This window comes from Stegostoma tigrinum, chromosome 6 (genome assembly GCF_030684315.1).
Source record: "Stegostoma tigrinum isolate sSteTig4 chromosome 6, sSteTig4.hap1, whole genome shotgun sequence".
Taxonomy (NCBI): domain Eukaryota; kingdom Metazoa; phylum Chordata; class Chondrichthyes; order Orectolobiformes; family Stegostomatidae; genus Stegostoma; species Stegostoma tigrinum.
Window position 1 is genome coordinate 106,333,543 of NC_081359.1, and position 16,407 is coordinate 106,349,949.

Here is a 16,407-nt window from a genome sequence, read left to right on the forward strand (position 1 = left end):
GCTTTCTTCCCACAGTTCAAAGATGTACAGGTTAGGTGGCTTGGCCATGCTAAATTGCCCATAGTGTTCAAGGAGGTGTAGACTCGGTGGGTTATAGGGGGGATGGGTCTGGGTGGGATGCTCTGAGGTTCGGTGTGGACTTGTCGGGCTGAAGGGCCTGTTTCCACACTGTAGGGATTCTATGATCCTATGATTCACTAACCACTGTGCCATTGTGCTGCCATGTAAGCAAGTCACAAAAATGGTGTGAGACAGAGGGTTGCATCTGTAGGGGACTAAAGCTTTGTTAACATTAACTCAGTCCAGCCCACACGAGACACCAGACCCAGCTGCCCTCTGAAATAGCCTAGCAAGCACTCAGTTATACCAGTTGCTACTTGAGACAGGCAGTAAATGCTGGTTAATGATGTCTGACTTGGTTCCAGAGCACCAATGATGATGTGATGAGGTTGGCTGATGCCAATTTGCAAGGTCGGATGGTTGAAGTGAAATATGTCCTTGAAGCAAAGAGATACATTGTGCTGAAGAAACAGTTAAATAATAGTCAGCACAAGCCATCAGTGAGTTTTAGCTGTTCTAACGTAAATATCTGGAATGCTGTTGTTTCATAGACCTGGGGACCTGGGTTTGATCCCAATTTCGGGCGACTGTTAAGGGTGGAATAGTTAAAGTGCATTCAGGAGGGCTTTTTGTGCCATTCCATAGGTATTCCTACTAAAGATGGGCCAGTGCTGGTCCTAATCCTATGGAATGAAGTCTCTCCAGTGGTTTCAGTGAGCGAGCATTTTGGGAATAGTGATCATAACTCCACAAGCTTAAAAGTCATTATGGAAAGGGATAAAAACAACGCAGAAGTTAAGTGTCTAAATAGGAAGAAGCTCAATTTCAATATTATTTCATAGGATCTGGCAAACTGGCAGCATGTAAACCTACATTTGGAAAGTGGGAGTCTTTTAAAAGTAGTATCGTAACAATTCGGGGCCAGAATGTTCCTCTAACAGCGAAGGGCAAGAGCTGCAAGTCCAGGGAACCCTGGATGACAAGGGATATTGAGAGTTTGATGAAGGTAACGATGGAAGCATACGTCAGGGACAGTGCATTACAAACAGGGGTGACCCTTCGAAAGTATAGAGTGTGCAGGAGGTTGCCTAGAAAGGAAATTAGAAAGGCAAAGAGGGTCACAAAGTATCCTTCACAGATGAGATCGAGGAGAGCTCCAAGGCTTTTTGTAAGTGTATTAAGAGTGAGAGGATTACCAGGGAAAGAGTGAGAACTATTATGGACCAAAGGGACAATTTGTACATGGAGACAATTGATGTGGGTGAGGACTGAAATGAATATTTTTCAACTGCATTTGCACAGGAACAACATTGCAGCCAAGGGTTTCAGTCGGGATGGTAAGGTTCTGGAGCGTGTTTAGATGAATAAGGAGGAGGTATTAGATGTTTTAGTGAGCATAAACATGCATAAATCCCAGGGTCTGATAAGATGTGGAGACAAGGGAGGAGATTGCTGGGGACCCGGTGAACATATTTAACTCTTTACTGGCCACAGGCAAAGTGCCAGATTGCTGGAGGATGGCTAAAGTGGCTCCTTTGTTCAAGAAAGGCAACAGCGATAGGCCAGGGAATTATAGACCAGTTCCACTGACATCAGTGGGAGGGAAGATATTGGAAAAAACCTGAAGGTCAGGATTCAACAACACTTGGAAAGCCAGGGATTTATCAGGGATAATCAGCGCAGAATTGTTAAAGGAGATCCTGACTAACTGAATTTTTTGAAGTTGATGTGCTGATTTACTTCAATAAGACCTTTGACAAAGTCCCACGTGGAAGTCTAGAAATGCCAGAAATGCTTACCCCAATTCAAAGGTGACTCTTGTGCGCGAATTTCTTTAGGAGTGTGTTTTTTCTCTCATCACCACTGAACTAACTCCACAGAGCCTGGTATTCCCTCACCAAGACCCACTTTATTTACACAGGGAGAGCCCTTGACACTGATCCAACTCCTTCACAGCCAGCTCTCAGAGTGAACAGAATCCCTGACACTCTTGTTTATTTCTGTCAGCCAGGGCTTTCTAATTGGACCAGGTTAACAGCCCCAATCAGGGAACTCATATTCTATGAGGTCCACCAGGCTGATCTCATTACAATCACTACAGATGACAGATTTCTTTCCCTAAGAGACATGAGTGAACCAGATGGGTTTTTACAACAATTGATTATAGTTTTGTGACTACCATAATTAAGAGTAGCTTTCATTTTCAGATTTGTCTTAATTTAAATTAAATCTGGCACAAACTGATTGAACGGTGGAGCAGAGCCAATGGGCTGAATGGCCTACCTCTCCTCCTACACTTTATGATCTTCTATTCTCTGTCATGGGGGGGATTTGAGCTCCTGGCCCTCAGATCTTTAGTCCAACCTCTGGATTGCTGGTTCAGAATTAACATTTGACTGGTGCCATCACAGAAGTGCCTGTTCAGCCTCCGCAGCTGGCATTTTATGGGTGCTGGTATCTACATTAGGAATAATGCCACATGGCAACTTGACACCACTTAGGGAAGAGCGATGGAGACGTTTCAACACTGAATTTAATCTCTACAGAGAGAGACTGGCTGCTTATTTACATACAACACAACAGAAGTTGCTGGAGAAGCTCAGCAGGTTTGGCAGCACCTGTGAAGGAAAAACTCAGAATTAACGTTTCGGGTCCAGTGACCCTTCCTCAGAACTTGTTTAAATGTTCTTACCTTATAGACCTCAAACCCCATTGAGAGCTTTTCCCCTCTGCCCTGCTTTCGAGTGTAACGAATGTCTTTCTGTTGAAGGCAAATTAACACTTCGTCTGTTTCCTTTTTGACATCGAACACATACTGTGGAGGGAAACCAGAGAGAACGTTGTAAAGCACAAAGCGAGAGGTAAGCAACACTCCACAATCAGTTGGAGTCACACTATTAGAGGTAAGAAACCCTTACAGCTCATACAAGTTGCACATAGTGCAAGGTAACTGCCTATTATAATAATGGCTGGCCATCATCATGGGCATCATGGTGGTTCAGTGGTTGGCACTGCTGCCTTACAGTGCCAGGGACCACCCTTGGATGATGACTGTCTGTGTGGAGTTTGCATGTTCACCCTGTGTCTACATGAGGTTCCTCCTACAATCCAAAATTGTGCAGATTAAGGTGGATTGGCCATGCTAAATTGCTCCATAGTGTCCAGGGATGTGTGGGCTAGGTGGGTTAGCCATAGGCATTACAGGGTTACAGGGATAGAGTAGGGGGAAGGGTCTGGGTGGGATATGTTCAGAGGGTCAGTGTGGACTTGTTGGGCTGAATGGCTTGTTTCCACACTGTAGGGATTCTATGTTAATGTCATTGTGAAGGTTTAAAGGAAATGGCTGGTGAATATTAATCATCTTTGAGCACATCCAAACAACAAGCTATGATATTCAGCTGTGGGGTGAGAGCAATGAAACTGATCAAGCCAATAAACTTGCTCCACAAAGGAATGGTCTGTTTCTTAAGTTCTATCAGAGGAGATCCGATGGATTCTATGTCCATAATGCCAGTCCTTAGGCACCTATCTCCAGATGTCCTCAGGATGATGATTCACCACGGCCTTGAGCTGCTAAAGACAGTATGGTCAGATTGCTTCCAGCCAAGTGTGCAACAGTTTGGTGCAGGAACAGGAATGGGCCATACATCCCCTTGAGTCAGTCCCATCAGTCCAGATTAAGGCTTTCTAGGCCACATTCCCTTCCCTAAATAGCCAAATGGATTCTTAATGACAATCAAACAACTTCATGGCCTGTCTTACTAAAAACTGATCTAGCAACGAAACAACCCTTTGGTCCAAATAATCCATGCCAACCATGTTCCCAAACTAAACCACTTCCACTTGCCTGCATTTGGCCTATATCCCTCCAAACCTTTCCTATTCATCTACTTATCCAAATGTCTATTAAATGTCGTAACTGTATCTGCGTTAACCACTTCTCTGGAAACTCATTCCACATATTAACCACTCCTTCTGTTAAAAAGTTGCCCCTCTTTTAAATCTTCCTCCTCTCACCTTAAAAATATGCCCCCTAGTCATGAAACCTGCCAGCCTAAGGAAAAGGCCTTTGCCACTCACCTTACCTATAACCCTCATGATTTTATAAGCTTCTATAAGGTCACCCCTCCACCTCCTATGCTCCAGTGAACAAAGTCCCATCCTATCCAGCCTCTCCTTATAACTGAAGCCCTTCATTCAATGCAACACACTGGTAAGTCTTTTCTGAACCCTCTCCAGTTTAATAATATCTTTCCTATAACAGGGCGACCAGAACTGCATGTAGTACTCCAGAAGAGGCCTCACCAATGTTCAGTACAACCTCAACATGAGGTCCCAACTCCTACACTCAGGTCTGAGCAATGAAGGCAAGCATGCTAAATGCCTTCTTAACCACCCTATCTACCTGTGACATAAATTTCAAAGAATTATGTATCTGAACCCCTTTCTGTTCTACAACATTACCCAGGTCCTTACTTTTAATTGTATAAGTCCTGTCCTCGTTTGTTTTACCAAAATGCCACACTCACATTTATCTGAATTGAACTCCACCTGCCATTCTTCAGCCCATTGAACCAATTGATCAATATCCCTTTGTAATCTTAGATAACCTTCATTGTCGACAATACCGCCAATTTGGGTATGATCCACAGACTTACTAACCATGCCTTCCATATTCTCATCTAAATCATTTATGTATTAATGTCAGCAACTTCCCAATGTTCATAAATTACCATCTGTACTCACCTTGGAACTTTGCATTGTCATTTCTGATAGCATTCAACGACTGAGACTCCAAAAATACAGCAATGTGGTTGGCTCTTAACTGCCCTCTGGGCAATTCGGGATCGGCCAAAAGGGCTAGCCTGGCTGGTGAACATACATATCCCACAAATGAATAAAAAAATTGCTGTGGATCTGATGATCACATACAGGCCAGACTGGTAAAGACAGCAGATTTCCTGAATGAACCAGACAGGGTGTTACAACGGCGATGAGTTCAGGTCACTATCAATGAAACTAACCCTATTTTATTGACTTGTTGATATGAATTTAAACTCCACTAGTCACGTTCTTTATTTGATTCATTCGCGGGATGAGGGCATCATTGGCTAGGACAGTATTTATTGTCCCCTCCCTAATTGCCCAGAGGGCAGTTAACAGTCACATACATTGCTGTGGATCTGGAGTCACATGCAGGCCAGACCAGGTAAGGATGGCAGTTTCCTTCCCTAAAGGACATTAGTGAACCAGATGTTTTTTCCCTGACAACTGACAATGGTCTTTAGACTCTTAATTTCAAAGTTTTACTGAATTCATTTTCCACCATATGCCATGGCAGGATTCAAAGCTGGCTCCCCAGAGAATCATATGAGTCACTGGATTAACAGTCCAGTGATAACATTACTGGGCCATCATCTCCCTCTGCTGTGGTGGGATTTGAGCATCAGCCATCTGAACATCAGCTTTGGCCTCTAGATTAAGCGTGCAGTGTCATTTCCAATACCCGACTCAGGCAAGCTGAACATAAAGCCTTATGGAGGCCTTCGAGGTGAGCTTAGTCATTCACAGATCCTTTGAAATAGTGATAGCAAATCAATAGATTATATTGTCTCCATTAAGGTTAGTATCATCACATTGCCTCTTGTTCCACCTCACACTGATTCGCCTCACCTTCCCACCTCCTGTTCTCAACCCTCGGAGCTTCGTCCACATCAGAAAGATACCTGAAATATCGAAGAGCTCAACGTCAATAGTCCTTACCTGTGGGTTCTGCAGAAAGGTGTCGCGGTTATTGATGCAGCCTCCAGCACGATTTTTCAGAGGGTCCTCGTGCCTGGTCCATGAGCCCTTTATCATGGCTTCCTCCCAGGTCTTGTGGAAGCTGAAGAAGGAGGTGTTGATGATACGGCAGACAACGAGGTCTGTGAAGTTCGCACAGAAATCGTCAAACGACATCCTGGAATCCAAACAAGCACTGTGCTCAGGCAGAGATAGTAAGAATCACCAATGCTTGAGAATCTGAGATAACGAGGTGTAGAGCTGGATGAACACAGCAGGCCAAGCAGCATCAGAGGAGCAGGAAGGCTGACATTTCGGATTGGGACCCGTCTTCAGAAATGGGGGAGGAGGGAGGGAGCACTGAGGTAAATAGAGAGAGAGGAGGGGTAGAGCTGAGGAAGGTAGGTGGGACGGTGATAGGCCAGGCAGCACTGCAGGTGAATACACACAACTCTTTACTGAACGCAGGTTAGGGGAGTCTATCTACAGGGAGCTAGTTATTACTGAAGTTTCCACCAACATCACCAAAAAACAACTGGCCATTGCTGTCTATGGGATCTTGTTGTGTACAGTTTCTTGCAATGGCTATACTTCACTGGATGAACAGAGCGTTCGGTTGCCCTGGGGCTGCTCGAAAGCAAAATCTTTATTAACATTTTTGGCGCATGTTATTCCCAACAAAATGACACCTAACAAAACCCTTTTTCTTTATTTCGCCTCCCAGGGCCTGGACATTGGTGGCTTAACTGTCCACCTTGAGTGCCCTGCAGTAAGTGGTGGTGAGCCACCTCCTTAAGCTTTTAGCCCTAAGAACTATGTCCAATTCAGTATTTTGGCCTCGACTACTTTCTGTGGCAAAGAATTCCACAGGCTCCTCACTCTCTGGGTGAAGACATTTCTCCTCATCTCAGTCCTAAATGGCTTAGCCAATATGCATAGACTATGACCTCTGGTTCTGGGCTTCCCAGCATCAGGGACATCCTTCCTGCATCTACCCTGATAAGGGAGGGTCATGGCCCATTCTTGTACTCATTAGCCCTCCCAGCAAACGCAAAACTTTCTGTCCCTTCAATGTTTTCCTAAATTCTTCTCCATTCGAGGTGTATACTCAAGGTTAGGAGTCCTTGACTGCAGGAACTCAGAAGCCAGCATTGTTTAACTCTGGAACAATCCAGATTCCTAAAAGCTAGACCGTCTGAAATATCTGATCCATCATCAAAGAAAAAAGACTGTCTGGAAGACTTACCAGAATTCCCCATCATCCCGCACGGTGACACCCATAGACTCGCGCTCTCCTTTGCTGACCTTCTGCCACTCCTGGGAGCTGTGAAGACAGTTATTCCAGTCTCAATTGACACTGTGTGGAAGAAGTCCAATAACACTGTACTGAAACAGGGTAAACAGTGAGACAATGTGTAGCCAACGAAGGTGATTCACTTTGGAAGTGTTGACCATTTCTGGTCAATAAAAAAAATAGTTAAAAATAAAGCTAAAGAGGAAAGTCAAGCAGAATGTTTTCACTCGCAGACGTGAAAATCTTAAGTTTTGTTTGTCATTTAAGAACACTGAAGGACAATTGGCGTAAATGGTTATGCCACTGTTTAAGCCTGACACCTTCAACATATCCATCTTTTCCCTTCTCTCCCATGTGCTTAGCTAGATTTCCCTTAGCCAGATCCATTCTATTTTCTCCACGGCAGTGATTTCCACATTCTGATATTCAGCTGATGACCGTCATGGTTTAATTGAATGGTGCAGTGAGGGCCAACTGGCCTCCTTCTATACAGCCATACCAGTTAGGAGCAGGACACTCAGCCCCTCAAGAACCCCTCCAGGAAAGATCTTGTTACATCATCCTCCCAACAAAAGTTGGCAAACCCTGTTGCAGCGATATAAAACCCTTGCTAGGCTACATTTGGAGTATAGTCTGCAGTTGATTGTCATGTTACCAGAAGATTGTGGAAGCTTTGGAGAGAGTGCAGAGAAGGTTCACCAGGATGGTGCCTGGTCTCCAGGGCATTGACTATGATGAAAGGTTAAAAAGACTAGGATTGTTTCCACAGATGAGAGGAGACCTGATAGAGGTCTACAAAATAATGAGAGGCATAGATGGGGTGGATAGTCAGAGGTTTTTTCCCAGGATTGAAGTTTCAGTTACAAGGGGGAACAGGTTCAAGGTGAGAGGGGGCGAGTTTAAGGGAGATGTGCGAGGGAAGTTTTTCACACAGAGAGTGGTAGCAGCCTGGAATGCACAACTGGAAGAGGTGGTGGAAGTGGGCACATTGAAGACATGTAAGGGGCACTTGGATGGGTACATGAATAGGGAAGGAATAAAGGGATATAGATCGAAAAATGGCAGGTTTCTTTTTAGGTTAATTAGGGCATGATGGTCAGCACAGGCTTGGAGGGCCGAAGGGCCTGTTTGTGCATTGTATTTTTTCTATTGTTCAATACCACTAGGCGTCAACTCCCCATAAGACTAGGTGGGTCTTGGAGGTATGGGGGGATATAGAAACAAAGAGGAATAGAAAAGATGAGCACGTGTAGGCCATTCAACGTGATCATGGAAGATCATCTAATTCTGGACCCTGTTTACACTTTCTCCATTTGATTCCTTTGGCCCAAAGAACTACTTCCTAAAAACATTCACAGTGTTTTTGCTTCAGTTGTTTTCCGTGGTAGAGAATTCGACAGGGTTTCGACTCTCTGGTTGAAGACATCTCTCTTCATTGTCCCAATGACCACCTCACCCAAAGCCAACATGGTGAAGCTGAGTGCTGTATGGCAGACCTCCCAGCATGAAGCTGCCCCTCTAACAAGCTATGGAAGTGGGGGGAGGGGGGCTCACCTGTCACTCCATGGCCCGTTCCATTCCTTCTGACCCCACGGATTCCTCATCCTGATCATGAAGAGCTTTTCTGCCTTGAAGAAAGCTAAGAGGCCATGGCCCAGCCGTACCTTCCGGACATCAGTCACAGCGTACGCATGGCCTTTCACCAGGCCAGTGGTCAGGCGAGTTTCCATCTCAGCAGCTGATGATACCTGCAGCAAGCAAAACAAGCCCGGGATTAGCTCAACATCGCCTGGAGGTCATGGGACTACAGCCCCGGGGAAAAGGGACAGGCTCGGACTGAGCAGAGCTGTTCAGGGAAGATTCAAATGACCAAATGGGTGAGATGGTTTGGGGAGGAAGGGTCAGCGGGGCAGCCACTACTGATCCCATCTGTGGGCTCAGCCTTGGATTTGCTGGTCAGCAACTGACCTTGCTCAGAGAACCCACAGACCCCCCGCTCAAACATGAAGACTGGCTCTGACTGGGCATCTAGTCTTGTGGCCTCCAGCTGGAGAATCATAGCTAGACTAATGGGAGGCTGGAAGAATACAGCAGGCAAAGCAGCATCTGGAGGAAAGGAGCAGTCAACATTTAAGGTATGCTGAAGCAGGGTAATACCCGAAACATTGACTGCTTCTCTCCTCCAAACGCGGCCTGGCTTGCCGCATTCTTCCAGCACCCTGTCAGTCTACCATGGAGAATTATAGAGATGGCCATTCGGCCCCTCAAATCAGCTGTAACATTCAGCAAGACCCTCTACCTCCACCTCCAAATATCCCTTATTTCCCTCAGAGCTAACAAACATTGACATCAATTTTGAATGCAATCAATGACTGAGATGAGTAGAGATACCATACAATGATACCTATTCTGACACTGTGACCCACTCTGCTCTATCAGGTCAGAGTGTGGAGCTGGAAGAGCTGACTATCCTTAAAGAGTTCTTTCACTGGTTATAAAACCTTCCAGAGGCAGTAAAAAGGTTCATACAAGCCTTTCCCAGTTTAGCAAGTCAACTGAAAGACAGCACTCCTGACGCTGCTGCACTGGCTCAGGGCTGCACTGGCTCAGGGCTGCACTGGGGACCTGCAGAGATCTTGCACTAGTGTAGTTGAGTTCACAACATAATGACAGGCTAATGTCCCAGGGTCATGGGTTCAAACCCCACCATGGCAGATGGTGAAATCCAAACTCAATTTAAAAAAGTATTCAATGAACAGCGAGCCTAGTGTTGATCATGTAAACACCTTCAATTGTTGGAAAAGCTCATCTGGTTCACTCAAGCCCTTCAAAGGGAGGGAAAGCTGCTGTCCTTACGTAGACTGACCTACATGTGACTACAGACCCATAAAAATGGGGTTGACTCTTAACTGCCCTCTGAGCCATCAGGGATGAGCAAGGAATGCTGGTCTAGCCAGCAAAGGCAAAGAGATCCCTGGGGTGAAATGTGAACCCACAAGAGAGGAGATTATCGCCCACTGAGTCCTGGTTGTGACTACCATAGGAAATAGGAGCAGGAGGCGGCCATTCGGCCCTTCAGGCCTGCTCCACCATTCAGTATGATGATGGCTGATCATCCAACTCAGTCTCCTGTCCCCACTTTCTCCCTATACTCTTCAATCCCTTTGGTTCCAAGAATTATATCTAACTCCTTCTGGAAATCATTTAGTATTTTGCCCTCGTCCGCCTTCTGTGACAGCGAGTTTGAAACTTTCTGGGTGAAGAAATTTCTCTGCCTTCATCAAGTGCAACTTTCTGTTGTTTATTATTAGCTCCTGGGTCAACTGCACCGAGTGGTGAGGTGAAGGTTACCCTGATCGAGCAGCTGATGAGGCCCTCACGGCTGAACACCTTCAGGAGCTTCTCAAACAGTTGCAGCCTCTGATCCTCCAAGGTGCTGAAGTTCCCCTGAACCAGGTCGATCGGTTCTGAGACCCCACCAGTAAAATCCACCAAGGCATCTGCAGTGTTCCCTCCATCCAGAGATTCATAGCAGCCAGCTAGCCTGAAAGAGAAGCAGTGAGATGATTTCTACAGCAGTAACATGTATTCAAATAAGATAACAAAGTGTGAAGCTGGATGAACACAGCAGGCCAAGCAGCATCTTAGGAGCACAAAAGCTGATGTTTTGGGCCTTGACCCTTTATCAGAAAAGGGGGGTGGGGACAGGATTCTGAAATAAATAGGGAGAGAGGGGGAGGCAGACTGAAGATGGATAGAGGAGAAGATAGGTGCAGAGGAGAGGATGGGTGGAGAGGTAGGGAGGTGATAGGTCAGTCCAGGGAGGACGGACAGGTCAAGGAGGCGGGATGAGGTTGGTAGGTAGGAAATGGAGGTGTGGCTTGAGGTGGGAGGAGGGGATAGGTGAGAGGAAGAACAGGTTAGGGAGGCGGGGACAAGCTGGGCTGGTTTAGGGATGTGGTGGAAGAAGGGGAGATTTTGAAGCTGGCGAAATCCACATTGATACCATTGGGCTGCAAGTTTCCCAAGCGGAATATGAGTTGCTGTTCCTGCTACCTACGGGTGGCACCATCATGGCACTGTGGGAGGCCCAGAATGAACATGTCATCGAAGGAATGAGAGGGGCAGTTGAAATGGCTCATGACTGGGTGGTGCAGTTGTTACTGCGAACCGAGCATAGGTGTTCTGCAAAGCGGTCCCCAAGCCTCCGCTTGGTTTTCACATCGTGTCTTTAACTCAGCAAGATTCACCAGAATATTACCAGACAATCAAAACACAAGGAAATACAGAACCTTTAAAATATTTTTAAGGCAGAAATAGATTCTTGATGACCAAGGGGCTGAACAGACTGTCTGGGGATATATAGGAAAGCACAGCTGAGGTTAAAATCATGATGTTACTGAATGGTGTAGCAGAATGGACTTTGTCTTACATGTTCTTTTTTTAAAACTTCTTTTTCTTTATTATGTCACGGTGGAAGCACTGTTGCTTTGGGCATTTTATTTCTTTACTGAATTCGTGAACAAAATACTCAGCCATAATGGGTGAATCTTTAGGGGAGTGGCTTTATGAACTAGAGTGCTAGGGAGGAGGAGGAGAGGGGAGTAGTGAGGGATTCCCAGAGTTTAAGTTCAAGGGGCCTAAGGAATTGTGCAGAGGTGCAGCAATTAAAATGGTGCATGGTTGACAGCTCAGAATTGGAGCAGTACAGATACTCTCACAGGAAATGTGGAACTGGAAGGGGTTTCAAAGGTGGGGAGCTCCACATTGGGATTTGAGAACAAGGATGGGAATTCTTAAAACAGAAGAATTCCAGATCAAGCATCAACATAGTTAGTGATCGGGGTTTGCTGTGACTAAGGGATTGTGATGCAGAACTTTGAACAACGTTGAGTTTTATGGAGGGTGTGAGATTAGTCAGAAGTGTTTTAGAATAGTTGAGTCTAGTGGCATTGAAGACAGGAGTGAAACAAGAAGGTGAGACAGGGCGAAAGTCAGACTCTAAAGAATGAAAACAAAATACTATGGAAACCTGAAAGAAAAAACAGAAAGTGCTGGGGAAACTCAGCAGGTCAGAGAGAAACAGAGTTAAAGCTTCGGATTTCTGAAGGGCAGACATGCCAGGCTCAGAACGTGAATGTTTCGGCCAGCTCATCCCTAATTGCTCTTAAACTGAGAGGCTTGCTTGGGTCGTTGCACAGGAAAGTTAAGAATCAACTGTATTGCTGTGGGTCTGGAGTCACAGGGACATGAGATCGAGTCAGGTATTCCTCGATGTGCCTTGTTGCCTCCACAGGTTAATTTCTATTTTTGATCCCTTCTGTATCCTGTCCATCCCTTTAAATCCCAGTGTAATGCTTATAACTGGGAATTTAATTAAATCAATTACCGTGACCATTGTTACAAGGTTGTTTTATAACTGGTGCCATTATCAGCCAAAAATTTTACTCAGTATTGGAGTCAAATGCCTAATTTTTGTTTAGCTTGAAACAAACAATTACTTTTGTATCATTCCCTCACAGGATATGGGCCGGGTCAGAATTTATTGCCCATCCCTGACTTTCCTCAATGTGGTGGGCGTTCAGCTGCCACGTTTATGCGATCCCTTTTTTATTGAAGACGGCTATTGCAGAATTATTCCAAATTTTGCACGAAATAAGGTCAATAATACCAGCTGAACATGATAGTATCGCAGTCGCTTTCCTTCTGAAGGAGAGTTGTGCTGGGCTTGAAACGTGAGCTCTGTTTTCTCTCTCCACAGATACAGCCAGGCCTGCTGAGTTTCTCCAGCACTTTATCTGTCTTTCAGATCTGCAGCACCTGCAGTTTCTCACTGCACTTTCTTTCCACAGCCCTCGTCTCTCGAATCATCCTGTAACTTTTTACAAACTTGCAATAGGTAAAACAAACAGAATCTCTCGGAATCTGAAAAGGGTTTAAGTGGACTTTGTCTTAAGTTCTCTTCTTGTAAATTCCTTTTTCTTTACTATATCGTGGCAGAAGTACTGTTACTTTGAACATTTTATTTCTTTACTTATCTAATTTTTTTTCCTATGAATTTGGGCTCAAGATCCTGCACCTAGGTACCTTTACAAGTAAACTTTTTACTGCGCTCATGTGAGTACCTGTGACAATAAAAAGTTAATTCAATTCAATTCAATTTAATCCCCTGCGCTTCATTACAATTTAACCAGTTAAAAAGAACTGAGCTCTCAGAACTGGTGCAACTAGAGTGAGGGTAAATGCTCTGAAATGTAAGCACTGATGTCACTCTTATCCCTAATTCCCAAATACCTTTGTACTTGTTCACCTCAGCACCTTTTTCTTACGGAGTCCCTTGGGATCATGGATGGCACCTAAGCACCACACCACATTTTTCTCTCTCTCTCCCTTCACATCATCCAGCCTCAAAACTCCATCTCTGGCCACACTCCAACAAAGATGCAGAAATCTGAGATAACACGGTGTGGAGCTGGATGAACACAGCAGGCCAGGCAGCATCATAGGAGCAGGAGAGCTGACGTTTCGGGCCTAGACCCTTCATCAGATTTTGTTTTTCCTCTTTATTCATTCATGGGATGAAGGCATTGCTGGCCAGGCAGCATTTATTGCCCCATCCCTAATTGCCCAGAGGGCAGTTCAGAGCCAACCACATTGCTGTCGGCCTGGAGTCACATGTCGGCCAGACTGGTTAAGGATGGCAGTTTTTTTCCCCCTCAAGGGCATTGGTGAACCAGGTGGGTTTTCCCGATAATCGGCAATGGATTCACAGTCATCATCAGACTCTTAAGTCCAGATATTGCATTGAATTCAAATTCTACCATCTGCCATGGTGGGATTCGAAACCAGGTCCCCAGAACATTATCTGGGCCTCTGGATTAACAGCCCAGCGATAATACCATGAGGCCATTGCCTCCCCCTTGCACAAAAGAAAATAGAAAGCCATTTGGGCATAGTTGGAAATTGTATCCCCTTAGTGCCTGGACCCCCTCCAGAGTCCCAGTCTAATGCTCTTGGGGACATGCTCTCAAATCACATCACGGTGAAAAATTCAAACTAAGTTAATAATTTGGAGAGATAAAACATATGACTGTGGCCATAACACAGTTGTTAATGCTCATAAAAATTCATCTGGTTCGCTAATGTCCTCTGGGGAAGGAAATCTGCCATCCTTACCTGGCCCGGCCTACGTGTGACTCCAGAGGCATCGTAATGTGGCTGACTCTTACCCACCAAGGAGGCCTATCAGTTCAGGGGCAGTTAGAGTTGAACAAAGAAGGTTGGCTTTGCCAGCAATTCCTACATTCCCATGAACAAATAATGTTGTCTAAAAAAAGATTGTTCCTATTCACCTCAGCAACTGCTCAAACATACTTTAATATTTACTCTGGCTCCAGATACATAACTCAACTGTTGTGAGTCATCATTGTGTCATCGGTGCCGCTGGTGTGAATTCCATTCAAACTCGTTTCTCTGGGCAGTGTTCAATGCTCCCTCTAAGTTATGAGGCTGCGTATGTGTGTAATTGCTCTGATGTTGTGCACACGGTGATTATGAACCAGTACGTTGCTTGTGGCAACGACCTCCAGTTCCAGAGGTTTTTACATTGCATGAGCCTCAGAGGGCCCCAAGAAAACTAAAGGGAATGTGAAGACTGATCCCTATGACATTATCACTTTCTGACTTGGGTTACCCACTTTTATGTGATTTAGAAACATAGAAGCATTGAAAATGGGAGCAGGAGGAGGCCATTCAGCCCTTTGTGTCTTTCCCACCATTCAACAGGATCATGGCTGATCATCCAACTCAGTCCCTTGTTCCCACTTTCTTCCCCATACTGTTTCATCCCTTCGGCCGTAAGAACTGTGTCTAGCTCCTTCTTGAAGCCATTGAATGTTTTGGTCTCAAACATTTTCTGTGGCAGAGAATTTCACAGGCTCACCTCACACCAAGGGCGACCAATACTTCCTTCCTCAGCAAGACTCCTGCCTACTGATCCGGTTCGTTTCCAATCTCAGTGGGCTATATGTCACTGAACTGCTCATCTGCCTCCACAGGATTGTTGCATCTCTGCTTCAGCTCTATGGCTACAGAAGCCCTCACCCAGGCCTCTCTCACATCCTTCTGTCCCCTATGCCTTCAGCAAGCATGTCTGGAAAACCCTGTGCCTCTCCATCCTTCCCTCATCTCGCGCTTTCTTCAAAACTCAATTCAGGGGCCACAACTTCGTTTCATCCTCTGAGTCTTGCTCCTGGAACAACACTTGAAGTACTGGAAGACCTATTTCTATGCTGGAAGGGGATGTTATAAAATTGTTATTGTAAGCACCATTTCTTCACTTCTGCTTGTCACCACTTATTAAAACTCAATCACAGAAAAATAAAGTTACCCCATTAGGTATTTTTTCAGGGCTTAAGGGGAGGTTCGGGTATGTATTTCACTAACTTTCCCTCATGCTATGCCAAAATTGTAAGATTGAGAGGAGGATTTCAGTGTAGAATTGGTTTACTAATTCGTGGGATGAGGGCATCACTGGCCAGGCCAGCATTTATTGCCCATCCTTTAATGCCCAGGGAGCAGTTAAGAGTCAGCCACAGTGAAGGTCTGGAGTCACGCGTAGGCCAGACCAGGTAAGGATGAGTTTCCTTTCCTCAAGGGAATTAGTGAACCAGATAGGTTTTTCTCCAACAATCGATAATGGATTCATGGTCATCATTAGATTCTTAATTCCAGATTTTTTTTATTGAATTTATATTCCACCATCTGCCATGGCAGGATTTGAACCTAGGGCCTTAGGACATGATCTGGGTCTCTGTATTAACAGACCACCAAGCCATCGTCACCTGCTATATTTTGTATTCTGCTTGCAGCGCTTGAAGGTGCCACACCAGGACCCCAATATTCTCCTCAACTGAGACCAAGGATGAACACATTCAATGACGTGGAGGGAGTGTGACCTTGTACTGTCTAGGCAGAGGAGGTTAAGAGGAGATTAATGGCATGATACAGTGGATACTGGAAATCAGAAACGAACACCCGGAAATGCTGGAGAAATGTCTGACAGCATCTGTGGAAAGTAATCAGTTACAGTTTCTCGTGTGACAATGGCTCTAGGAGGAAAACCTTCTTAAAACGCATAAAGGACTTGCGAGGGTAGATGTGGAAACGTGGCTTCCCCTTGTGGGAGAGTCTAGGACTAGAGGCCATCATCTCAGAGCAAGGGGGTTGTACATTTAAGACAGAATTGAAGAGGAATTTCTTCCCTCAGTGGG

General features: G+C 45.2%; 1 protein-coding gene across 2 annotated transcripts in view; it reads right to left on the bottom strand.

Moving 5' to 3' along the window:
• capn5a (calpain 5a) overlaps window positions 1-16,407 on the bottom strand; it is a 100,211-nt gene that overhangs the window by 11,149 nt on the left and 72,655 nt on the right. For both annotated transcript variants that reach the window (XM_048533535.2, XM_048533536.2), the window contains exons 5-9: window positions 10,487-10,679; window positions 8,690-8,883; window positions 7,088-7,165; window positions 5,824-6,019; window positions 2,753-2,875 (exon numbers count right to left, since the gene is read on the bottom strand). In XM_048533535.2, coding sequence (XP_048389492.1) covers window positions 2,753-2,875; window positions 5,824-6,019; window positions 7,088-7,165; window positions 8,690-8,883; window positions 10,487-10,679 — 784 coding nt within the window. The remainder of the gene's footprint in view (window positions 1-2,752; window positions 2,876-5,823; window positions 6,020-7,087; window positions 7,166-8,689; window positions 8,884-10,486; window positions 10,680-16,407) is intronic.